Source organism: Melanerpes formicivorus, unplaced genomic scaffold (assembly GCF_026170545.1).
Source record: "Melanerpes formicivorus ecotype bairdi unplaced genomic scaffold, bMelFor1.0.p_v2 SCAF_41, whole genome shotgun sequence".
NCBI lineage: Eukaryota > Metazoa > Chordata > Aves > Piciformes > Picidae > Melanerpes > Melanerpes formicivorus.
In genome coordinates, this window is record NW_027142393.1 from 829,023 (window position 1) to 854,411 (window position 25,389).

The 25,389-nt window shown below is 45.6% G+C and overlaps 1 protein-coding gene across 1 annotated transcript in view; it reads right to left on the reverse strand.

The window, feature by feature from the left end:
• Nucleotides 1-15,313: 15,313 nt before the first annotated feature.
• MBD5 (methyl-CpG binding domain protein 5) overlaps nt 15,314-25,389 on the reverse strand; it is a 205,702-nt gene continuing 195,626 nt past the window's right edge. Inside the window, 3 exon segments of the mRNA XM_068158686.1 lie at nt 15,314-15,671; nt 19,895-19,970; nt 24,199-24,272. Of these exon segments, the coding sequence (XP_068014787.1) occupies nt 15,600-15,671; nt 19,895-19,970; nt 24,199-24,272 (222 nt within the window). The 3' untranslated portion in view covers nt 15,314-15,599.

A 25,389-nucleotide genomic window follows, 5' to 3' on the forward strand; every position in this document is an offset into this window, starting at 1 on the left:
CATCCTATCACTGCAGGCCTTCCTCTGCAGCCTTCTTGTAGCGCCCTTCAGGTACTGGCAGGCTGCTATTAGGTCTCCTCAGATCCTTCTCTTCTCCAGGCTGAACAACCCCTGCTCCCTCAGCCTGTCCTTGTGCCCCCTGATCATTTTTGTGGCCCTTCTCTGAACCCTCTCTGTAAGGTCCATGTCCTTCCTGTGTTGAAGGCTGCAGCGCTGGATGCAGTACTCCAGGAGAGGTCTTCCCAGAGCAGAGTGGCAGAATCACCTCTCTTGATCTGCGGCCATGCTGCTTTTGATGCATTTTGATGATCTGTACATTGGGCTATCAAAGCATACAACACATTTGTCATGAAGCATACTGCAGTATTTTTCTCATGTGCTCAGTTGGGACCTGAGTTCAGTTCATTGACTTGGAAAAGGAACAGCACAGTTATTGAGAAAGAAGGGTAAACCTGTTGTACTTAATTCATCCAAATACAGACCCTTGAAGGAAGTGCTCCTGCTTCTTTTACTGACAAGAAACCCTCCTTAGATTTGGAAGTGCTACCATCTGAGGACATCCTACTTTTCTCCTCTAGGTTAGGATCATAAAATGCCAGTCTCGTCTCAGTGATGCCCTGTGATAGGACAAGGGGCAATAGACACAAACTGGAACCCAGGAAGTTCCACCTCAACCTGAGGAATAAAACTTCTTTGCTTGTTGTAAAGAACAGTTGGGCAAATGAAACCAACCCTGTTCAAAGCCAGGTTGGATGGGGTCTTGAGCAGCCTGGCCATGAAGGAGGTGTCCCTGCCCATGGCAGAGGTGTTGGAACTAGGAAGATCTTTAGGGTCCTTTCCAACCCATTCTGTGATTCTATAAAATCAAATCTTGTTGACTGTAAACAACCAACAGCCAGCTGTATACATTAGCTGATTCCAAGGTGAGCACAATCTCTGAGTAGGCTGAGATGACTTGGAGGTATTTAGGAGAGAAACAGCTGTGTGCTTCTCAGATACCAGGTATAACTGATTACCCCATTTGGCAACAAACAGCTGCCAAAATGACCAAGTGATTGGAGAAGCCATCACAGGGCATGAGATGAGAAGCCTGCAACTTGCTCACTCTGACAGAGCAGGAGCTGAGGAGGGATGTGATTGCTGCCTGTGGAGGTATCAGTGATTACATGTCCTGAAGAGCAGCTCAACTATTGTGCTGGAACAGGAACAAATGTATGAAAATCAACTTTGAGCAAACATAGATTGCTGCTGTGTGGTGATGTCCCAATCAGAACAACAGGAGGAAGAAGTCAAACGGGGTCTGATGGAGCTGAAAAGCTGCTAAGGATGAGGAATACTCTGCTCTGGCTGAGGCTTTCCCACATGCAGAGCCCTTCAACACTATTTTGGGGTTCAGGGGTTTGTTTTCAAACAGTTTTTAGCCTCCAGCTCAGTTCTTTGTTTTAGCATCAAACAAATACAGAGAGAATGAGCAGTGCACATGGTGCTGCTTGGTGAGTTTCTTGGTAAGAAATTCAGGTGTGCAGGTCAAGAGATGATTGTCCTTTGGTGATGCAGACACTGTGCAAGGTCTCCTGGCACTGGGAGCCAGAGCTGTGTAGCAGTTGGGAAAAGCAGGGCTGTGAGACAGAAAGGAGGGATACATTCCCAAGTACTGCTGGTGATGCCCTTGCCATGGAACATTCAAATCCACTGAGCCCTGACCCCACAGAATCACAGAAAGGTAAGGGTTGGAAGGGACCCCTGGAGGTCATCAAGTCCTACCTCCCTGCCAAGGCAAGTTCACTGAAAGAAGGTGACACAGGAACACACCCAGGTGGGTTTTGAATGTCTCCAAAGATGGAGATTCCACAACCTATCTGGACAGCCTGCTCCAGGGCTCCACCACCCTTAAAGGAGTTCCTCCTCGTGTTTAGATGGCACTTCTTATGTTCAACTTTGTGCCTGTTACCCCTTGTCCTGTCACTGGGAACCACTGAAAACAGACTGGTTCCATCCTTTCCACCCTTCAGTTTGATCAGCATTGATGAGATCTTCCCTCAGCCTTCCCTTTTCCAGGCTAAAAAGCCCCAATTCTCTCAATCTTTCCTCATCAGAGAGATGTTCCAGTGCCTTCAGCATCATTGTTGCCCTTTTCTATACCCTCTCCAGCAAGTCTCTGTCCCTTGAACCAGGGGGCCCAGAAAAGGACACAGTATTCCAGACACAGCCTCAACAGGGCAGAGCAGAATGGGAGAAGAATCTCCCTGAGCCTGCTAGCCACACTCTTCTTGATGCACCCCAGGATGTCATTTGCCTCCTTGGCCACAAGGGCACATTGTTGGTTCATGGTCATCCTGTTGTCCACCCGGACTCCTAGGCCATCTTCCCCGAAGCTGCTTTCCAACACATCATCTCCTAACCTGTACTGATCCGTGGGGTTGCCCTTTCTCAGATGCAGTACTCTACACTTGCCCTCACTGAACTTCACTGTCTTTCTCCCAGCCTGTCTAGGCAGGAGCAGTAGGAGCAGGTAACTATGGCAAGAGTTCCAACTAAGGTGGTTGGGAGCTGGGCTAAATGTAGCTGAGTTTACTTTGGAGAGCAGACTGTGCTTGTAACATGGTGATTAGGAGATGCTTTAGGAAACATTAACCACCCATGGTTCTAAATTCTCTGAGAACTTGAATAGGTGCAATTCTCTACAGAGCTGAAGTAGGAGTTCATTCACATTTCAAACAGAAAGAAGAGAATCTGCAAATTCAGCTCCCAGGAGCCACTTCTGAGCATGACAGACATGAAAGCTTTAGATCTGTGTTTAGTTACCTGAAAACACTGGGCCCCAGGGTCTGCCCACCCTCACTCTGAAGGGTTTTTTCCCAGTCTAAATCACACACACTGGTTCAGAGGGCTTGTGCTGTGCTCAGAGATGTTTTTACAAGGCTGAGAACCTGGTGAGGTGATGGGAGTGCTCCTACCTCCAGATGGCCTCCCATCTCCACATGGCCTCCAATCTCCACATGGCCTCCCATCTCGCCATGGCATCCCATCCCATCCCTTTCCATTGAGGGTGGTGAGACCCCTCTCCTCCTGTCCCCTCTCTGGGGGTGTTCATGGCCAGGCTGGATGAGGGCTTGAGCAACCTGGGCTAGTGGGAGGTGTCCCTGGAACAGAGCCACTCAAGCTGCTGCTGAGCACCTCCTGGCTCAGTGCAGAGTTAGACAAAGACTAAGACTTTTTGTCCACTGGGTGGTGAGACCCTGTCATAGGTTGCCCAGAGAGGTGGTTGATGCCCTGTCCCTGGAACCATTCCAGGTCAGGTTGTTCAAGACTCTGAAGAACCTGCTCTAGTTGGAGATGTCTAGAGGGTCGATTCAGGCTGGAGATGAGGAAGAAATTCTTTCCAGTGAGGGTTGTGAGACACTGGAACAGGTTGCCCAGAGAGGCTGTGGATGCCCCATCCCTGGAGGTGTTCATGGCCAGGTTGGGTGAGGCCTTGAGCAACCTGGGCTGGTGGGAGGTATCCCTGCCCATGGCTTGGGGGGGTGGAACTGGATGATCTTCAAGGTCCCTTCCAAACCAAACCATTCTATGAATCTGTGCCCTTGCTGACTGCATGGGGGCTGGACCAGATGACCTTTAAAGATCCCTTCCAACCCAAAGCATTCTGTGAGTCCATGCTTCAGAGGGCAAGCGTGCCAGAGTGGCAGGAGAGCTCGGTTTGGGGGCCGGCCCCGATAACATCTTGTACCGATCCCATAATTAATTCTAATTTACTTAATTAAGGATTTGGTCTTTGGGGAAGGAAGATGAAAAAGTTGCTTCATAAACTGACAATGGGTGATTGTTCTCAGCTCCTTATCCTGGAGGCAGCAGGATAATGAGAGCTGCAGCAAGGCTTGGCCAGATTGATGGTATCGGGTAGGCAGGAGTCCCCCGGCAGCGGCTGCTGGGACACTGCACAGCAACGGATCCCTCCTCACGCCGCTGCCGGCGGCTCCCCGGCCTCATGAGGAACCAAACTGCCTTTGTCTGGGAGCAGCTGCTGGGGGCAGGCATGCTGAGGGTGAAACAGAGGAAAAACTGGACTGAACTGCCCCTGTCTTAGAATCACAAAATCACACAGAATCACCCAAGTTGGAAGAGACCTCCAAGATCATCAAGTCCAACCTATCACCCAACACCATCTATCTCATCAACTAAACCATGGCACCAAGTGCCTCATCCAGTCTGTTCTCACACACCTCCAGGGATGTCAACCCCACCAACTCCCTGGGCAGCCCATTCCAATGGCCAATCTCTCTTCCTGGGAAGAACTTCTAAGATCAAGCCTAAACTTCCCCCTGCACAGCTTGAGACTGTGTCCTCTTGTTCTGGTGCTGGTTGCCTGGGAGAAGAGACCAACCCCCTCCTGGCTACAACCTCCCTTCAGGGAGTTGTAGAGAGCAATGAGGTCTCCCCTGAGCCTCCTCCAGACTGAACAACCCCAGCTCCCTCAGCCACTCCTCATAGGGTTTGTGCTCCAGACCCCTCCCCAGCTTTGTTGCCCTTCTCTGGACACGTTTGAGCAACTCAACATCTTTCTTGAATTGAAGGGCTGGAAGAGACCTCTAAAGTTATCCAGCCCAACTGTTAACCCAGCACTGCCAGATCACCACTAAACCATGACCCTCAACACCACATCTACACAGCTTTTCCATCCCTCCAGGCATGGTGATTCCACCACTGCCCTGGGCAGCCTGCTCCAGGTCCTCACAACACTTTTGGGGAAGAAATTGTTCCTCATGTCCAACCTAAACCTCCCCTGGTATTACTTCAGGCCATGTCCTTTCATCACTTGCTCCTTTTAGGAGAACAAACCGCTTCCCACCTGACTCCAGCCTCCTTTCAGGGAGTTGCAGATAGCAATGAGGTCTCCCCTCAGCCTCCTCTTCTCCAGACTAAGCAACCCCAGTTCCCTCAGCTGCTCCTCACCAGCCCTGTTCTCCTGACCCTTTGCCAGCTTTGTTGCTTTTCACTGGACCCACTCCAGCCCCTCAATGTCCTTCTTGGACTAGTGGGGTGGGAGGGGTGGGGTAGGGGGGCAGTGATGCAAAACCAAACCCAAGATTCAAGATGTGGCCTCACCAGTGCCCAATACAGGGGGAAGATCACTGCCCAGGTCCTGCTGGCCATGGTGTTACTGTCTGAGGCCAGGATCCTGGTAGCCTTCTTGTCCACCTGGGTATTCACTGGCTCATCTTTAGCCAGTGGTTGACCAACAGGTTGTTCTCTACTGGGCAGTTTGCAGCTACTCTGCCCTGAGACTTTAGCATTGCATGGGGTTGTTGTGACCCAAGTGCAGGACCCAGCACTTGACTTTGTTGAACTTCATCCCATCAGCCTTGGGCTATTGATCCAGCCTGGCCAGATTCCTTTGTAGACCCTCCTCTGCCCTCCAGGAGATCACCACTGCCACTCATCTTGGTGTTGTCTGCAGCCTTACCAAGGGCAAGAGCGATGCAATGCAAGGTAGCAGTTTGGAGACAATCAGTAACTTCTGATTTGAGGAGGGAATTAAACAGATTTTGATCCAGCCTGCACCCTCCCCACACCTGTGGAAGAGTTTTTGAATGGAGTGACTCAAAAAGAATCCCAGTGGAAGATCACTTAACAGCTCTGGATCAGGAGGCGATGCTCTGGAAATGGCAAGCAGTTAAATTTATCTGACTCCTGAGGAAAACTAACAGGAGGGAAACTTAGAATTCCTCCAGAAAAGCAAATTTTCCTTTGCAGACCTATGGCTTGGGTAGTTAATGAGGGTGGTTACAGATTTAACCTCTTGCCAGAGACCTCATCCCTTCATCAAGCACTCAAGCAACAGACGAGAGGAGCTGGGGAGGTGATGTTATTGGAGTTCTAAGGTGGATATTCCCAATACTTCCCTGCAGCAGACAAGAAATTAAACATGTTATCAATATAAAAGGCAGCCAGCAGATGCAGCCTCAGATGGACTGGCTTAATGGCAACTCAGCCCTTCAAAACAACCCAGAGATTTACACCCTGAATTCTCTCCTGAAACTTGACATTTCAGCTGAATAATTCACCTCTTCCTGCTCGCCGTGCTCTGCTGCCTTTCTTAGGCTCCTGAGGAGCAGCAGCTCTGCTCTTAGCAGAGATCAAGCCTAAGAGAACCACAGAGTGGTAGGGGCAGGAAGGGACCTCTGGAGATCGAGTCCAACCCTCCTGCCAAGGTCACACAGGAACATGTCCAGATAGGTTTTGAATTCATCAGAGAGGGAAGACTCTGCCGTCTCTCTGGGCAGCCTGCTTCAGGGCTCCATCACTCTTAAAGAAGTTCCTCCTCATGTTTAGATGAAACTGCTCAAGTTCAAGTTTGTGCCTGTTACCTTGTCCTGTCACTGGGCACCACTGAAGACAGTCTGGTCCCATCCTCCTGACACCTACCCTTGAAGTATTGATCAGCATTGATGAGATGCCCCCTCAGGCTGCTCTTCTCCTGAGTAAAAAGCCCCAGTTCTCTCAGTCTCTGCTCATAACACAGATACTCTGTTGCTGCTCTGTAAAACATGAATGTGAGCAGAGAGAAACCCTTATGGAAACCTCCTCACCATGAACTCACTTGGGGAGACACTGGAACAGGTTGCCCAGGGAGGTCGTGGATGCCCCCTCCCTGGAATTATTCCAGGCCAGCGTGGATGGGGCCTTGAGCAATCTGGTCTAGTGGAAGGTGTCCAGTAGGGGGAATTGGAACTAGGTGATCTTTAAGGTCCCTTCCAACCATTCTGTGATTTTCCCTTCTGTGGTGTCTGCTGTGATCCCTGGCTTCAAACAGCAGTTACTAGTGAAACCATCATTGCCCACAGGACTTACCTGCTGATGTTCTGCAGCCCCTGACCTGGCCGTGGCTGTGACTGTGCTCTCCAGTCCCGTATCGCAGGTGGTGTAGCACTGCCCCAGCTGCAGCTCAGACCCAGTTTCCTCACTGCCTGGCACGGAGCTCTGCCTGCCACTTGAACCTGCAGCTGCAGGGTTGTTCTCTGTCTCTTGTGGCAACCTGCGCTGACGCTGCTGTGGGGTTTGCACACAGGAGTACCTGGAGACGCCCTCGCTCTGCCTGCTCCAGGCCAACACGTCAACACCCTTCCCATCTCCATCTCTTTCCCCAAGCCAGGAATTTCCAGAAAGAACTATTTTTAATAGATATATTCTTTTAAACCTTGTTCTAAATCTGCTGCTGGGCTGGCACTCAGCTACAGACAAACACTTTTCTCACGGCAGGTAAAAGCCTGAGAGATGAAATCTCCCCAGAGCCTGCCTTCACGAGGAGATTTCAAGTAAAATCTTTGATTATTGTTTTGGCTTTAAACAACTTCCAAACCTGCTGCTAAGCTTTCACAGCCAATAAATAAAGCATAAAACCTAGCAGAGAGAATGAGCTATGGCAGCCTTGACTTCTCACTGCACAGCACATACAACATATAACCATTCCAAGGTAAATCCCAAGCTTAAATTCCAGGTTTAAATCAAATTTAAATCCCGAGTTTGCATTTCACTTTTAAACCCCAAGTTCGACATTTCAAATTCCAAATTTGAACCCCAAATTTAAACCCCAAGTTTAATTTTAAACCCCAAGTTTAAATTTCCAGTATAAAATCCAAATCTGAACCCCAAGTTTGAAGTTAAATCCCAAATTTAAAACTCAAGTTTAAATTTCAATTATACATTCCAACTCTGAACCTCAAATTTAAATCTCTAGTCCCAAGTTTAAATACAAAATTTAAATTTTAGCTCCAAGTTTAAATTTTAAATTCCAAATTTGATTCCCAGGTTTAAATTTAAAATGTAAAATCCAAATCTGAATCCCAAGTTTAAACCCCAAATTTAAATTTAAATCCCAAGTTTAAATTTTAATTATAAATTCCAAATGTGATTCCCAAGTTTAAATTTCAAATATAAAATCCAAATCTGAATCCCAAGTTTAAGCAAGTTTGAATTTCAACTATTAATTCCAAATTTGATTCCCAAGTTTAAATCTGAATCCCAAAGTTAAATCTCTAAATTTCAATTATAAATTCCAAATCTGAATCCCAAATTTAAATATCTAGTTTAAACTTCAATTATAAATTCCAAATTTGAATCCCAAGTTTAAATCCCAAATGTAAATTTAAATCCCAAGTTTAAATTTTAATTATAAATTCCAAATTTGATTCCCAAGCTTAAATTTCAAATGTCAAAGCCAAATCTGAACCCAAGTTTAAATTTAAATCCCAAATTTAAATGTCTAGTTCAAACTTCAATTATAAATTCCAAATTTGAATCCCAAGTTTAAATCGCAAATGTAAATTTGAACCCCAAGTTTACATTTTAAATTCCATATTTGATTCCTAGGTTTAAATTTCAAATGTGAAATCCAAATCTGAATCCCAAGTTTAACCCCCAAATTTAAATTTAAATCCCAAGTTTAAATTTTAATTATAAATTCCAAATGTGATTCCCAAGTTTAAATTTCAAATATAAAATCCAAATCTGAATCCCAAGTTTAAACAAGTTTAAATTTAAACTATTAATTCCAAATTTGATTCCCGAGTTTAAATCTGACTCCCAAAGTTAAAGCTCTAGTTTAAATTTCAATTTTAAATTAAAAATCTGAATCCCAAATTTAAATCTCTAGTCTAAATTTAAATTATAAATTCCAAATTTGAATCCCAAGTTTAAATCCCAAATGTAAATTTAAATCCCAAGTTTATAATTATAAAATCCAAATCTGAATCCCAAGTTTAAATACCAAACAAATTTAAATCCCAAGTTTAAATTTTAATTATAAATTCCAAATTTGATTCCCAAGCTTAAATTTCAAATATAAAATCCAAATCTGAATCCCAAGTTTAAATTTAAATCCCAAATTTAAATATGTAGTTTAAATTTCAATTATAAATTCCAAATCTGAATCTCAAATTTAAATCTCTAGTTTAAATTTCAATTATAAATTCAAAATTTGAATCCCAAGTTTAAATAATAAGTTTAAATTTAAACCCCAAGTTTAAATTTTAAATTCCAAATTTGATTCCCAAGCTTTAATTTCAAATATAAAATCCAAATCTGAATCCCAAATTTAAACAAGTTGAAATTTCAAATCTGAATTCCAAACTTGATTCCCAAGTTTAAACTTCAAATGTGAATTCCAAATTTCAACCCCAATTTTAAACTTCAAATAGAAATTCCAAATTTGAATCCCAAGTTTAAATTTAAATCTCAAATTTAAATATATAACTTAAATTTCAATTATAAATTCCAAATTTGAATCTCAAATTTAAATCTCTAGTTTAAATTTCAATTATAAATTCCAAATCTGAATCTCAAATTTAAATCTCTAGTTTAAATTTAAATTATAAATTCCAAATCTGAATCCCAAGTTTACATCCTAAGTTTAAATTTAAACCCCAAGTTTAAATTTCCAATTCCAAAGTTGATTCCCAAGTTTAAATGTCAACTGTGAATTCCAAATTTCATCCCCAATGTTCAATTTCAAATGGAAATTCCAAATTTGCATCCCAAGTTTAAATTTCAAGTTTAACTGCCAAGTTTGAATTCCAGGCTTCAAGTTGCTTGCAAGGCAGGGTTGCAGGAGGCTGGTGGCACGTTTTGGGGTGACCTCTTCGTGGGCAGCAGCGATTGCAGCAGCACAAAGGCAGCCCCTGATGTAAGCTCTGGGTCTGAGCAATGCATGAGCACGGGCTCACTCTTTACCAGTGCAGGATAAGCAGGTTGAGGGATGCCAGCAGCAGGGCAGGAATCCTTGGCATGGAGGACTGCAGGTTCCCAGGGCTCAAAGGGGCCCCAGGCAGGCCAATGGATCATGTCCTGGGAGTAGAGACACTTTGGTAGGATTTTTGGCTTTTTGTGGTCTCAAAGTGTGGTTTTTTTCCAGAGCTGATTCAACAGCAGTGTGAACGTGTGGTGAATTTGGAGCTAAATGATGTCTTGGTGTCTTTGGGGTCTTGTCCACCAGTTAACCACACAGATGAGGGCATGTGTGGGGGAATTCTGAACCATGAGGCTTGAGCTGCTCAGTTAGTACTGCTAAAAACACTGGAGAGAAGGAGGGGACTGAGGGCTGTGTTAAGGGAGCAGATCAGTTGTGACTTGGACGAGGTCTTGGGTTGTGTGAGCAAAAGCTTCAATGGCCATCAGCTTCCTCAACTTACCCGTTGGACATGGCACCTGATGCCCTGACCCTCCTGGAGGACACAGCAGGCAACTGAAGGACAGGCAAGTGGATCTGCACCCTGAAACTGTGAACTCTCTTGGCTTTTACACCTTTAAATCAACCTCCACGTTGTCGGGGGCTATTTCACTTGGCAGCAGTGTCCATGGACCCCACTGGGGAGTGGGCATCCCATGGTGGCATCTCACAAATACATCAGAAGACGTAGTCCCTGCCCCGAAGAGAACATCACAGGAACTTTTTTTTCTGGTGATTTAATCATAATATTGACAACTTTTATCAAAAAATTACAAAACTGATATTAAAAAACTTCTCTAATTCTTAGTAAGACTAGAATGGGTTTTTTGTTTTTTTGTTTGTTTAAAAAATAGAAAAGCACTTTTCTGCTACTTGCTCTTCTGGAACTCTCACATCAACAACCCTACATAGCAAAATACAAACTGTAGCTAAGAAAGGTCGCAGTCCTAAGGTCATCCAGTCCACCACGAGCCCACTAACAGCTCTACACCAGCAAACTCAGGGACTCCAAAAGGATATCACATCGCTTAGAAACCTTCTGCAAAGCCAGGGTAGGAAACACCTTGAAATTTCAACTTCTTTTTAACCCCTAAAACCTTAAGAATGTGAGGGGGAAAAAAAAACAACCCAGACCTGGGACATCAGAGGTGGATTTTGGTTCTTTTGTTTTTCATTTAAACCCTATGGTTATTGTGTTTGTTTGAATTTGTAGCCTAGGTTTTCCTATCAGAAGTGAAAAATGTAGAAGAAAGACAGAAAGAAAGGTGGAAAGAAAGAAAAGAAAGAACAGAAAGAAAGAAATAAGAGAAAGAGAAAGAAAAAAGAGAAAGAAAGATAGAGAGAAAGAGAGAGAAAGAGAGAGAAAGAGAGAGAGAGAGAAAGAAAGAGAGAAAGAAAAGAAAAGAAAGAAAGAAAGAAAGAAAGAAAGAAAGAAAGAAAGAAAGAAAGAAAGAAAGAAAGAAAGAGAAAGAAAGAAAGAAAGAAAGAAAGAAAGAAAGAAAGAAAGAAAGAAAGAAAGAAAGAAAGAAAGAAAGAAAGAAAGAAAGAAAGAAAGAAAGAAAGAAAGAAAGAAAGAAAGAAAGAGAAAGAAAGAAAAAGAAAGAAAGAAGGAAATAAATAAATAAGGAACAAAGGAAGGAAAGAAAGAAAGAAGAAGGAAAGGAAGGAAGGAAAAGAAAGGAAGGAAAAGAAAGGAAGGAAAAGAAAGGAAGGAAAAGAAAGGAAGGAAGGAAGGAAGGAAAAGAAAGGAAGGAAAAGGAAGGAAGGAAAAGAAAGGAAGGAAAAGAAAGGAAGGAAAAGAAAGAAAGGAAGGAAAAGAAAGGAAGGAAAAGAAAGGAAGGAAGGAAGGAAAAGAAAGGAAGGAAGGAAGAAAAAGAAAGGAAGGAAGGAAGAAAAAGAAAGGAAGGAAGGAAGAAAAAGAAAGGAAAAAAGCCAAATCAAATAAATTCAAATATTATTCATTACTTTTTCCCCATGGTGATCACAAAATGCACCATAAAAGGAATTCTTCCCTTCCAATCCAAATGTCGTCTGAATGACTCGACCACAGCATCGCCCACTTCTCAAAAAGGAAGCATCACAAATAAATAAATAAATTAAAAAAGAAACAAGGAGGGGGGGAGAAAAACTTAAACCAAAACCAAAACCAAAGGCAACAACTTTTACATCCTCCAAGGACCACCAAGTTCCTCCCCCCCCCCCCCACACCTAATCTACCCAAGGCTCTGCTCGGCCGCTTCAGGCCCTGCTGATGACAACTGGAGTCTTGTGTTCCACTTGCCACGAAGGGGTTATTTGTTATTTTATTAACTGTTTAAATATAGGAATTCTCTCTTAAATTAGAAAGTAGGCAAAAAGTACTTCTTAAATTTATCTTCTTTTTTTTTTTTTTTTCCTTTTTAAGTCTTCTATTAGAAAAAATAGAGATTTATTAAACCAAAAAAATAATAAAGTAGAAAGAAAGGGGTCGGGCCTCCATCAATAGGGGGCAAAAAAAAAAAGCAAAAGTAGCATCAAAAGGGAAAAAAATAGAAGAAGCAGATGATGCTTTGAATGCAAAGAGAAAGAAATGGCTCTATGGGCAAAATTCAAACAGGAGTGACCAAGGTTTTTAATTGGAAAGCACTGCATGACCTGTGATGCTCACAATATTTACAGTCACTGCTTACACCGAACTAGAAAAACCTCAAAAGAGAGAAAAACAGTCAAAAAAAACCCCATCACCCAAAAAAAGGATTGGTATGGACTGAAACAAACTGCTCCTAGCACCCACATCAGTGCCCTTAGGAACCGCTGCAATCAAGTGCACCAGAATGCTTGACCTGGTCTACACCTTGGGGAGACGTGCAGAGCTAGGCTTTGGACTGCCTGCACCTTGGTGAGAAGTACAAAGCCAGACCTTGACATATCTACACCTTGGTGAGAAGTACAAAGCCAGACCTTGACATATCTACACCTTGGTGAAGTGTACAAAGGCAGACCTAGACATATCTACACCTTGGTGAGAAATACAAAGCCAGACCTTGACGTGTCTACACCTTGGTGAAATGTACAAAGCCAAACCTTGACATATCTACACCTTGGTGAGAAATACAAAGCTAGACCTTGACATGTCTACACCTTGGTGAAATGTACAAAGCCAAACCTTGACATGGTCTACACCCTGGCGAAAACTACAAAGCTTGACCGTGGCATGTCTGCACCTTGGTAAGAAGTACAAAGCCAAACCTTGACATAGCTACACCTTGGTGAGAAGTCCTAAGGAATCCAAGTGCCAAAAGAAGGGCGTCTAGGTACAGACTCAGCTCTGGGACAGAAGAGAGTGAAGGGCAGAAGGAGCTAAGTGGAGGCAGGTGCTCATACACCTATGCACGCACGTTGTGGTGAAGTCCAGGCCAGGTGGGACGGCAGGCGAATGGGCTGGCTGGGGTGGGAAATGGTCAACAGAGACTCTTGAGATGGACACATCACCTCAGAACAGAAAATGGTGAGCTATACTACACCCCAAAACACCCCAAAAAAGCATGTTACACATCAACAACAACAAAGTCAATGAAGTTGGATCACTTGACATGAGCTGGCGTGGAGCATGATGGCGTTATGGAGAAGACAACTGAACCTACCCTGTGGAAGGAAGGGCTCCTGCCTCCAGGCCCCTGTGGCCAGTGTGGCCACTGCAATCTCTGGGACTCGGGGGGATAAGGAGTGGGGAGAGCTGCCTGCCAGCCATGAGAAAGCCCAGGGGCCAGCCCAGAGGTAGTGCTGTGTGCTCGGGCATGCCAGAGCCAAGGCTGGGAAGGCCATCAGGTCCTGTCGTCCTTGGGGACGGCCGAGCTCAGTCATGTCCTTCAGAGAGAGGAGCCTGGGACTCGGGCAAGGTGGATGGGAATAGGAGCAACGGGCTGGGATCCTGGCACCAGCTCTCTGGAGAGTGGCATTACCGCCGGCTTCTCGAGATGCTGATCGCTGCCAGTCCTTAGCTAGAGAGCGAGACTGGGAATTCAGGGGAGGGGGGAAGGAAATCTGAGGTAAGTGGTGGTCCAGGACTGAGAGGGAGGAGGTACAGACTCCACCCCAGGACTAGGAATGGTGAGCTGAGAGTTTTTCCGGGAAGCCTTGACGACGGAGGACGTCGCTGCTTCCGCCACCATCCGTGTTCCAGAGGGGAATGAAATCGAATGGCAGTCAGGTTGTGCTACACTTCTGTTGGCTAATGCCATCATGGCTCATAGCTTTAGACATGGAACTCTGTAGTGTTTTCATTTCCTCTACATAGGCTTCACATTTGTCACTTAATATAACATAAATAATTTGGTTAATAAGATTTCACCTGCACACTTCCAGCCACGTTAATATATATAAGCATCTGTTAATGGTATAAATAATTCTTCTTTCTCCTTTTTTTTATTCTTTTCCTTTTTTTCTTTTTTAAATAAAATAAATCTGATATGTTACATAATACTGATAAAAATCACTGCTGCTACGGGGTTTGCAAGCCACCCCTGAGGCCTTGCCAGATGGGAGCCTGCACTTCCTCTCGGGAATGCTACCGAGCATGGCCCCTTCCATCCTGCTGCGTAACCAAACCATAACCAGTGCTGAGCACGCTGCTCAAGCAGGGCCTCTTGCCCCCTCCAAAGGAAACACCATGCTTAATGACCTTAGATAATTTAAGCTAATTAATCTAGGGGTGGGGGGAGGTCAAGGTTATAGGGGCGGTTATAAACTGTTTAGCTTCTCAGGTGGCTATGAAACTTTTAACTACAGAAAGGGCTGACTAAAATAAGTCCATCTACTTTCTTCTTCTTCTTCCTCTTGTAACAAAATCTACTGCATCCTACCTTTAACAGCTAAGGAAATCAAAGTGCAACCTCTGGTTGCAGCCTGGGAGTTATTGGTTTACAGAGCTGTGATCCCACATCCCCTTAGGAACCTGCACGGTTGCCATCTCCCCTACACAGCGAGGCCTGACCCGGAGTCAACAGCCAGGCAGGCCGGGTTGGTTGGAAGCAGACAGGACTGATGAACACTCAAGTGGCGTGAAGGGTGATGTCAGAACTCAGGTACTACAGAACCATCTCTCTGCTGTCAAATACAAAACCAGCATCTTTTACATTATCATAGAAAAGCATTTAGGCTGCATTTTTATTTATCACTTTACACTGGTAGTCTTCTTGTGTGTGTACTCAATAGAAACCAAAGAATTTTGTACACTATTTGTTTGTTTGTTTTTTTTGTTGTTTTTTTTTGTCATTTTTTTTTCTTAAGTTTTCTTTTTTTTTTCTTTCTTCTTCTTCTTTTTTTTTTTGGTTGTTTTTGTTGTTTTGTCTTTTTTTTTGTACAATAAAAGATAAAGTGTGCATTAGGTACGCTTGTACATGACAATATTGTACAATATTTACAGTTCCATTATCACCATGAAATTCTGTATTAGCTATGTACACAAAGGAAAAGGAAAAACCAAAACCAAAACCAAAACAAAACATAAAAAAAAACCCCAAACCCCCATTTGGGACTATTTCTTATAATCACAATTTTAGTATTATAGGAGTAAAAAAAAAAAAACAAACAAAAAACCCAAACAAACAAAAAAAAAAAAAGAGGAATTTTTAATAATAATAATAATCATCATCATCATCATCATCACCATCATCATCATCTGACAATTTGTTACTGCAACCTCTCCAGATTTCTGATTGGCTTATCCAGCGACCGCTAGAACCCCCTCGTTGATGATCAAAAATCCACGGAGTGAGCACCCCTGCTGTCTTCACATAAATATTGATATACCCACATCTATATCAATACCTACAGATAGACTTGATGTGCACGTTCAGTTTGATAAGCACTGGACCAGTAACAAAGACATTCAATGTTATCTAGAGATCTTCCTCCTCTTGGGTTTTGGAGGCTTCACTTGTCTGTCTCCCTGGGGGATTTGGTGGACCTGAAAATAAGTATAGTTAGAAGTTAGCCAAAACAAAGATTGGTTTAGAATTTAGCATTTAGAATAAACCAGGCTGGCAGAGACCTTCAAGATCATTGTGTCCAACCTATCATCCAACACCACCTAATCAACTAACCCATGGCACCAAGCACCCTGTCAAGTCTCCTCCTGAACACCTCTAGTGATGGTGACTCCACCACCTCCCCAGGCAGCCCATTCCAATGGGCAATCACTCTCTCTGTGTAAAACTTCCTCCTGACCTCCAGCCTGAACCTCCCCTGGCACAGCTGGAGACTGTGTCCTCTTGTTCTGGTGCTGGCTGCCTGGGAGAAGAGACCAACCTCTGCCTGTCTACAACCCCCCTTCAGGTAGTTGTAGAGAGCAATAAGGTCACCCCTGAGTCTCCTCCTCTCCAGGCTAAGCAGCCCCAGCTCCCTCAGCCTCTCCTCACAGGGCTGTGTTCCAAGCCCCTCACCAACTTTGTTGCCCTTCTCTGGAGACCTTCAAGATCATCGCGTCCAACCCATCAACCAATCCAACCCACCTAAACTGGTTGAAGCAACCAGTTAGTAAAGGATGAGGATTGTTGAGGTGCTGTTACAGAATCATCACAGAATCACAGAATTGGTTGGGTTGGAAAAGACCTTCAAGATCATCCAGTCCAACCATCAACCCAACAACATCATAGCCATTAAACCATGTCTAGAATAGAATAGAATAGACCAGACCAGGTTGGAAGAGACCTTCAAGATCATCGAGTCCAACCCATCAACCAATCCATCCCACCTAAACAACTAACCCATGGCACCAAGCACCCCATCAAGTCTCCTCCTGAACACCTCCAGTGATGGTGACTCCACCACCTCCCTGGGCAGCCCATTCCAATGGGCAATCACTCTCTCTGTACAGAACTTCTTCCTAACATCCAACCTAAACCTCCCCTGGCACAGCCTGAGACTGTGTCCTCTTGTTCTGGTGCTGCTTGCCTGGGAGAAGAGACCAACCCCCACCTGGCTACAACCTCCCTTCAGGGAGTTGGAGAGAGCAAGAAGGTCACCCCTGAGTCTCCTCTTCTCCAGGCTAAGCAGCCCCAGCTCCCTCAGCCTCTCCTCACAGGGCTGTGTTCCAAACCCCTCACCAACTTCGTTGCCCTTCTCTGGACTCGTTCCAGGAAGTCAACAGGATTGTTGAGGTGCTGTTACAGAATTGTCACAGAATCATAGAATTGGTTGGGTTGGAAAAGACCTCCAAGATCATCCAGTCCAACCATCAGCCCAACACCACCATGGCCATTAAACCATGTCCCAAAATGCCATGGCCACAGGTTTCTTGAACACCTCCAGGGATGGTGACTCCCCCACCTCCCTGGGCAGCCTGTTCCATTGTGAAATGCTGCTTATTATTTCATGGAAGCCTGAATTAAAAGGAATTTCAAGTACTTTAAGGCACTGAGGGAGGAAAAGGTTGATGCTGCAACCTGTACATCCCAAAGTTCTTCTATCGTGGAGAAAGCTGGGGAGGGGCTTCTTACAGGGGCTTGTAGGGATAGAACAAGGGGGAATGGATTGAAGCTGGAGGAAGGCAGATTTAGACTGGAGATTAGGAAGAAATTCTTTCCAGTGAGGGTGGTGAGACTCTGGAACAGGTTGCCCAGGGAGGTTGTGGACACCCTCCCTGTGGAGGTGTTCATGGCCAGGTTGGATGAGGCCTTGAGCAACCTGGTCTGGTGGAAGGTGTCCCTGCCCATGGCAGGGGGGTTGGAACTAGATGATCTTTAAGGTCCCTTCTAAAGCATTCTATGAATATATGAAAAGGCACCAGCTACAGAAACTCAGAAAGTCCATCATGAGGAACTGACCCCAAACTGCATCCTGAGGAACTGACCCCAAACTGCCATTCTGTCCATTTACTGTAGACAAACCTTTACACCTCATCATGATGTGTGCCACAGCGGAGGAAGGGGGTGGTGAGACAATACCGCTAAGAGGGAAAGCAGGAGAAGGCAGCTGCAGGTCTGTAGTGGCACTATTCAGGAGCAAGCTGTGTTTAGCAAGCTCTGTCTTGGTCTAATAATTAAAAGGAAATATTCAATTTGCAGCTAAAGGCCAGGCTAACTGGAGTGTGAAACAGCTTTTCACCGCTGGCTGCTCGGCAACGGCGCCAGCAGCACGGGCAGGCACGGGGTGCCACCACCATCTGTCGGTGGAGGAGAGCTGTGGAGCTGTGGAGAGCTGGCTGCAGCTCCCAGCAGCACGCAGCCAGCAGCAGCCAGGCTTTCCTTGGGTCCTGCCTGGATTGCTCCAGCCCCCCAGTGTTTACTCCACATCGATTGGCTCTTACTAAGAGCTCTGGGAGCTAATGGGCTCGCTTGCACGTGCTTTTAATTGGAAAGGAGACTGATGCCTGAGCAGCAGCAGCAGCTGAGAAAAATGCCAAGTCACTAAACAGGGCAATGCTGACTCCCATGAGTGCTTCTAGGAATCAGCATCGTGAGGGAACTAAGCCCTGACCACGTTTTGTGAGCAGATAGTGAGAGTCTGAGGATGCAGTGACACGCAGGGACATCAGCAGGGACATCAGCTCATCTGCGTCACCAAACAACTGGCTCAGCAAGCCCCAGGGCAGCAGCTACCCCTGGGCCAGTCTACCCCAGCTCAAGTGCACACAGCACACAGGTTTTAGTGCTACTGGGCTTGCAAATGACCCAAAGGGATGAGCGGGATGGTCCAGTCCAGGCAGGTGAGTGGTGCAGTAGCCCACACAGCAGCTCTGTCTGCCAGACACCTCCCAGGTTTACTTGTGACAGACCCCTGACCAGAACCTGCTTTTCCTTCTCCTTCCAAAGACAAGAGGAAAACACAGGGTGTTTTAAACTGAGCCTCAGGTGGCACAGTCCAGACCTTTAAACACAAGCTTTGCTTTTGGTTCTGCTTACAGCAGCCATTAAAAGCTACTGAGTAACCTATTTAATAAGCTTTGGTGGTTCTAAAATCAGTTCTGATAAAAATTTCCTTTTACCCTCAAGTTTCACCACTGCTCCTGAATACAAACATCTGCAGTACTGAGCACTCAGCCTCAGGAAAAAGGATTTTTCCCCCCCCCCCGTACCTAAATCTTTCCTAATGAATCATTTTACCATTAAGCCATGCTAAGACATGGAGGTTAGGATGTGCTGTGACAAAGAACTCTGCATTTCTAAGGGTGCTATGATAAACTGAAAACATGACTTTAAGTGGGAAGGCCAAAGGTTGGATGAGAGGGATCCTGGGGCTTACAGAGCAACAGTGTAATTACTGGAGCAAGAAGGCTGCCCCCAGAGAAGGGCAACAAAGTTGGTGAGGGGTTTGGAACACAGCCCTGTGAGGAGAGGCTGAGGGAGCTGGGGTTGCTTAGCCTGGAGAGGAGGAGACTCAGGGGAGACCTTCTTGCTCTCTACAACTCCCTGAAGGGAGGTTGTAGACAGGCAGAGGTTGGTCTCTTCTCCCAGGCAGCCAGTGCCAGAACAAGAGGACACAGTCTCAGGCTGTGCCAGGGGAGGTTTAGGCTGGAGGTTAGGAGGAAGTTTTACACAGAGAGAGTGATTGCCCATTGGAATGGGCTGCCCGGGGAGGTGGTGGAGTCACCATCATTGGAGGTGTTCGGGTGGAGACTTGATGGGGTGCTTGGTGCCATGGGTTAGTTGGTTGGGTGGTGTTGGATGATAGGTTGGACACAATGATCTTGAAGGTCTCTTCCAACCTGGTTTATTCTATTCCATTCTATTTGGGATCAGGAATACTCTGATTCTTTTAAAACTTACCTTTCATTTCACAGGAGGAAAACTTCACACAAAGAGTTTTCCACTCAATAGAGTGATGCTTTTACAGTGTGGTTTCAAGTAGCTTGCTACTCAAGCTGAAAACCAAACAAGCCTGGCTGTGTGTCACTAGCCAGTTGCAGGACTGCAACTGAGGCAAAGTTTAGCAGGTACAACTACTCCAGGAATCTCTTTTATGTAACAAAAATTAACACTGATGTAATTTACCAACACAACTACAAGTCTCCACCTGTTCTCATTTCTCTGTGATCAGGTATTTGCAAAGAGGTTTTCAACTCCACGTTGTCTAAAGAAAATGAACCCAAAATGGAGGTGAGAAAGCAACTCAAAGCAGCACTTCCACTGCCACAGAAGTAAGAGACATAGGAAAAGGAGAAGATGATTGCTGAGGTGAAAAGGAACTTACATTCCCAGACATTTTGTCTAGTTCACTCATGGCCTCGTGTATAGCAGCTTCTAAATGGTTATTTAGCTTTCCACTTCTAGGGAGAGAAAATGAACATCGTTAGGAAGAGAAAATGAACCTTCACCCATGATCAACACATTCACTCCTTGGACATAACCTACTAACAGCTGAGCTTCCAGCACAAACAGCAAGATCAGACCTAGAGAGAGAGAGCATGATGCAAACTAAAGGCTGGTGGTATAATTGCAGAAGACAAATTAAAGGTTAGTTACAACAGCCCCAGGATGGGCTGCACTCAGGAGCAACCAGGTGAGTGCTTCATGGCAGCACAGCATTTTGGGCCATCTGTTGTCCAAATCATCACTCTCATGGGGTTTGATGAGGAGGACTCCTCCAGCTACTCTGGGTTTGAAATCTCTCCAGAGAAGGAGACTCCACAACCTTTCTGGGTATCCTGTTCCAGGGCTCCAGCACTGAATTTTCTCCTGATGTTCAGGTGGAACTTTGTGCCTGCTGCCCTTTGTCACTGGGCAACACTGAAATGAGTCTGGCCCCATCCTCCTGATCTGAGTTATACTTCTGTGAAGGACTACACACACTGCTCTCTTGAAATATCAGTGCATGAGCTGCAAGGGCTATGATACAGGTAAGGAGAAGACCTTCTTAGAATCAGGATCACAGCAGAATCATAGAATCATTTAGGTTGAAAAAGACGTTTAAGATCAGCCAGTCCAACCATTAAGCCAGCAATCCCAGGCCACCACTAAACCATGTCCCTCAGCACCATATTTATAGGCATGGGGACTCCACCCCTGCCCTGGGCAGCTTGACAACTTCTTCCAACCTGAAAGTTACCCCAGGTCACTAGGCAGCTCCACACACATCTCATTTCAGTGACAGTTTTGATCTATGCCTAGCTCTTCTTTAAATAGGTTTCCCACTTGATGCTCTGCATGACAGCTCACACTGCTGGGGCTCTCTGTTCACACTCAGGAGTTTCAAGTTAGCAAACAATACTTGAGCAGCTTCTCACTGACAGCTTCTTCAGGGTCTGTACTTAAAAGCTCTTTTTGTATATATGTACTTAGATAAGCTGGTTCATTCATGACTTCAACTGAAGATTTGGAAGAGTAATGAACATGAGGAGAAACAGCTGAATAGGAGATGAGAAAATGAGCATCCTGAAGATGAGAGACTCTACTATAAGCATCCATCACAATGTCCTCAGGAAGCCCTGTTGTCCCTGCCTTGGGGATGCAGAAATGAGGGCAGGAGGATGACAGCCATCTGCATCACATGGGGAGATGATGGCAGAGACAGGTAAGAGAACAGCTTGTCCCAAGCTGGCATGGATGGTTGGGTCAAGAGAGCTGTCCCTCACAGGAGACACTTCCTAAACAAATCTTCCCTTTTCAGGAAGCAAGCTCATGGTGTCAGCTGGGCCCTTCTTCCCTGGAACTTAAAGATTTACAGCAGCATTGGCAGAAGAGTGACAAGAAGCAGCCCTGATGAATTATCCAACAAGCAGTGCTCTGCAGGAACTCCATCCCCCTAGCTCAGCAAAATGATTCCCTGCCCATCAGCACAGCTGGGAGATCAAAGACAGCAGCTCAGAGGGGCTGTTCATTGTTAGTCAAGTAAGATATTCCCTGCCACCACTGTCCATTGGTCACCTGCACTGTACCTGGGCAGGAACTGCACAGAACCCCCACTGCCCTGACTGCACTCCACTGTACAGGGCTTCATCCACAGAGGAAGCTGCTCAAGTTCAACCAGGGCTCTGAGCAAATGAAATGGTGGTAAAGTGGCTTTGTACAGCTTCAGGAGACCTTACTGCAGCCTTCCAGAACGTAAAGGGAGCCTACAGGAAAGGTGGAGAGGGACTCTTGAGCAGAGCGTGGAGTGATAGAAAAAGGATGATGGTTTCAAACTGAAACAGAGTAGATTTTGATTAGAGAGAAAGAAGAACTTGTTCACCGTGAGATTGGTGAGACACAGGTTGCCCAGAGAGGCTGTGGATGCCCCCTCCCTGTAAGTGTTCAAGGCCAGGTTGGACAGGGCTTTAAGCAACCTGGTCTGGGGGGAGGTGTCCTTGCCCATGGTAGGGTGGGGGACAGCTAGAGAATCGTTAAGGTCTCTTCCAACCCAAACCATTGTGTGACTCTATGATCACTTCACAATTATGTATCCTGATGTAATTTAAATCAACCAAAGAGACCATAAGATAAACTGACAGAAATCTTCTCATACACAGCCTGACATGTCCACCTGGGGCTTTGAACTGCTTGAGCTTGGCTGCTTGCAAGGAGAACAAGTTAGAGTTCTGTCCCTTGGGCAAGTGAAGCCCCCTTAGATCTTATCCATGATGAAGAGAAGATTGCCCAGTGGCAACATCACCTGCTATCAAGGTAAGGTGACTCCATTTAGAAGGAGGTATCTCAGTAACTGGTAACTCTGCTGACAGCTTTTGGCACAATCCTCCTCCTCCTCCCTACTAGGGAGTTCCCTCCCATAGTGGACATAATCCAGAGTTCACCTGCAGTTGCTGCCTCTGAGCAGCACTAACAGGGACATGTGGGTGCACCCTCCTTGCTTGACTTGGTGCTATGGGGCAAGCCACTACCCAACTCACACCTAGAGAAGACAGAGAAAATCAGACTGTGTCAGGATGGGGACTGAACTCAGATGGAAGCTGGAAAGATGGTGGAAGAGCTGCATTTGTTTACTGGAGTCCTGTTCCACTTTGAACATGGCACACATCCAATAGGAGGGACCTCACAGTAGTTACTCTTCAACTTAGGACATGAGGAAATGGCCTCATGTTGTGCCAGGGGAGGTTTAGATTGGGCATGAGGAACAATTTCTTTCCTGAAAGGGTTGAACAGGCTGCCCAGGGCAGTGCTGGAGTCCCCATCCCTGGAGAGAATGAAAAGCCAGGGAGATGTGGTGCTGAGGGTTTAGTGGTGACCTGGCAGTGCTGGGTTAATGGTTGGACTCGATGATCTTAAAGGCCTCTTCCAACCCAGATGAATCTGTGACTGTTTATGGGAAGCCATGGGGCAGAGCCAAAGGGGGCACAAAGAAAGGCCCCAGGATTGAGTGAGACAGCAGAGGAGCCCTGCAGCCTGCTAAATACACACATGCAAAGGAGAAGATGGGAGTTTCTGGGAACCTGTTGTGTTTACTTCAACTTTAGCACCTCTTTCAATCTGCTCCTGCTGTCACCTTACCCCAGTCACGTATTTCACTTCAGGCACACGAGCAAACAAGTGGGGAGCTGCCAAAAGCCCTCTGCTGCTCTCTCACCACACACCCTTAAACCCCAGCAAGACAATTTGAGGATGATCTTGGGAAAGAACCCAACCACCAGCACTGCCTCATTGGCACAGAGAGTATTTCTCTGAAGCACCCTGTGACTTATAAATAGAAGGAGAGCATAGGCCTTAAAAGGAGCTGGAGACAAATCATTATTTAATTCCTTTAGGCCTGTGTTTACTGTGCTAAGGACAAGTAGTGTGAGCTGACTCTGAATTCTCACACAGACCTGAAGGCACAGATCCTCACTGCAGCAGGGAACAAATCCAACCAGACCACAATTTCTCATTGAGCTGCCCAGCCTTTTTTGGGTCACCTAAAGTCAACCATTTTTGGACTCTATGATCTTGGAGCTCTTTTCCCATCTCAGTGGTTCCATGATTTTCCCCTTTCTGCCTATGCTGATGCTTCCCATCCCAATATTTCCTCTTTCACACTCTTTCCATCCCTGTCTGCTGGCAAACAAAAGCTGAAAGGCCAGATAACCCCAAAGAGGTGACAGGTGTCTGACACAGAGCTCTGCAGTCAGCCTCCTGTCTGCTTCAGCACTTCACAAACTCTGCAACACTTCTCAGCAATGGGAAACCAACCGAAGTTACCTGAGCAAACCTGCACTCTGCTCTGCCTGGAGCAGCTGCCAGAGGGAGAGGGCTGAGATAAGAGAGGCAGATCTTGTTGAAAAGTGGGTTTGGTCAGCATAGTTTTGATGCAAGAACCTCTTTTCCCCCCTTTTCTGTAAATTAGAAATCCTACACATGAAAGCTCAAACAAGGAGGCTGACATTTTACAAAGGCTACTGTAAATATCAGAGGGTGCAGCAAAAATGCAGATATCAAGGACCTGGGGTGATGATCATAACCAGCACAAGGGATTCAGAACATTAACTCTTCAGCCTGGTGGATCTGCCCAGCTCCCCCAAAGGAGAGCCTCAGGTAGGAGAGGAATGGAATAGTTCCATTAGGCTAGGAAATAAACCAGCAGTTACTTACTTTCTGTTCCTTTTCCTGGCTCGGTTGTAAGCTTCTAGACCTTCTGTTAGTGTCTTCAGCTTCTCTGGCTCCACCTGAGTGAAGGTATGAACACCAAACCACATTACCCAGACCTGCAATTATTAAACACTGCTTTTACTTTACTGCTAGACATGCATTAGTATGGAGCCTACTTTGCTCTGCAGCCATACAACACTACCCAGCAAAGAACAAATTCACCTCTGCCTGTGCACACCCCCTCAGACATGGATGGAGGTAGCACAACTTCTCTAGATGTCCACACCACTAACAACAGAAGCACAAAAACCCCAAACCCATGACACTCACAAAAACAAAATTAAGGAGGAGAATAACTTTCTTAACACCTTGTTTGTCTTTATGTTGTTAAAATGAACTCTGTTGGTAATGCCTCATTCTCTGCACTGACATTTTACACCTCTCAGACCACCTGGAAGGCATTAAAATACCAATTTGCCTGCTACACAGGAGGCAATTTTTACAGATGCCTCACATCTCTGGATGAAGCATTTAAAGGCCCAGTACAAACTGGTGCTGATGGCACAGCTAGACTCAGCCCCGTGTCAGAAGAACCACACTGTGTGCTTAAGTTCAAAGGCTTCAGGCTTCAAAAGGGGGGTGGGCAGGTGACAAGTCTGATTTATGCTTTGTGGAACTAACCTTTTATGTTTCATACAATGGGTTGGGTTGGAAGGGACCTTAAAGATCATCCAGTTCCAACCACCCAGCCGTGGGCAAGGACACCTCCTACTAGATCAGCTTGATCAAGGCCCCATCCAACCTGGCCTTGAATACTTCCAGGCTTGGAGCCTCCTCAGCTTCTCTGGGCAGCCTGTTCCAGTGCCTCACCACCCTCATGGGGAAGAATTTCTTCCTAATGTCTCACCTAAACCCAGCTTCTTCCAATTTGAAGCCACTCCCCCGAACTCATCACTCTGTGCCTTTATTGGTATTTGAAGAGTTAGTTCTGTTTTATGTATACTCAAGCACGTGCTTGGCTGATCTGCTGAGTCAAGAGGAATCCAAGGCTGATCTGCTGAGTCAAGATGAATCAACAGGGCTGCTGGGATGGTATCTGAAGTATTTGAACTGGAAATTTAAGTTCTCTTGAAGCTTGAGGGAAGCAGATTTAGACTGGGGGGTTAGGAAGAAATTCTTTCCAGTGAGGGCAGT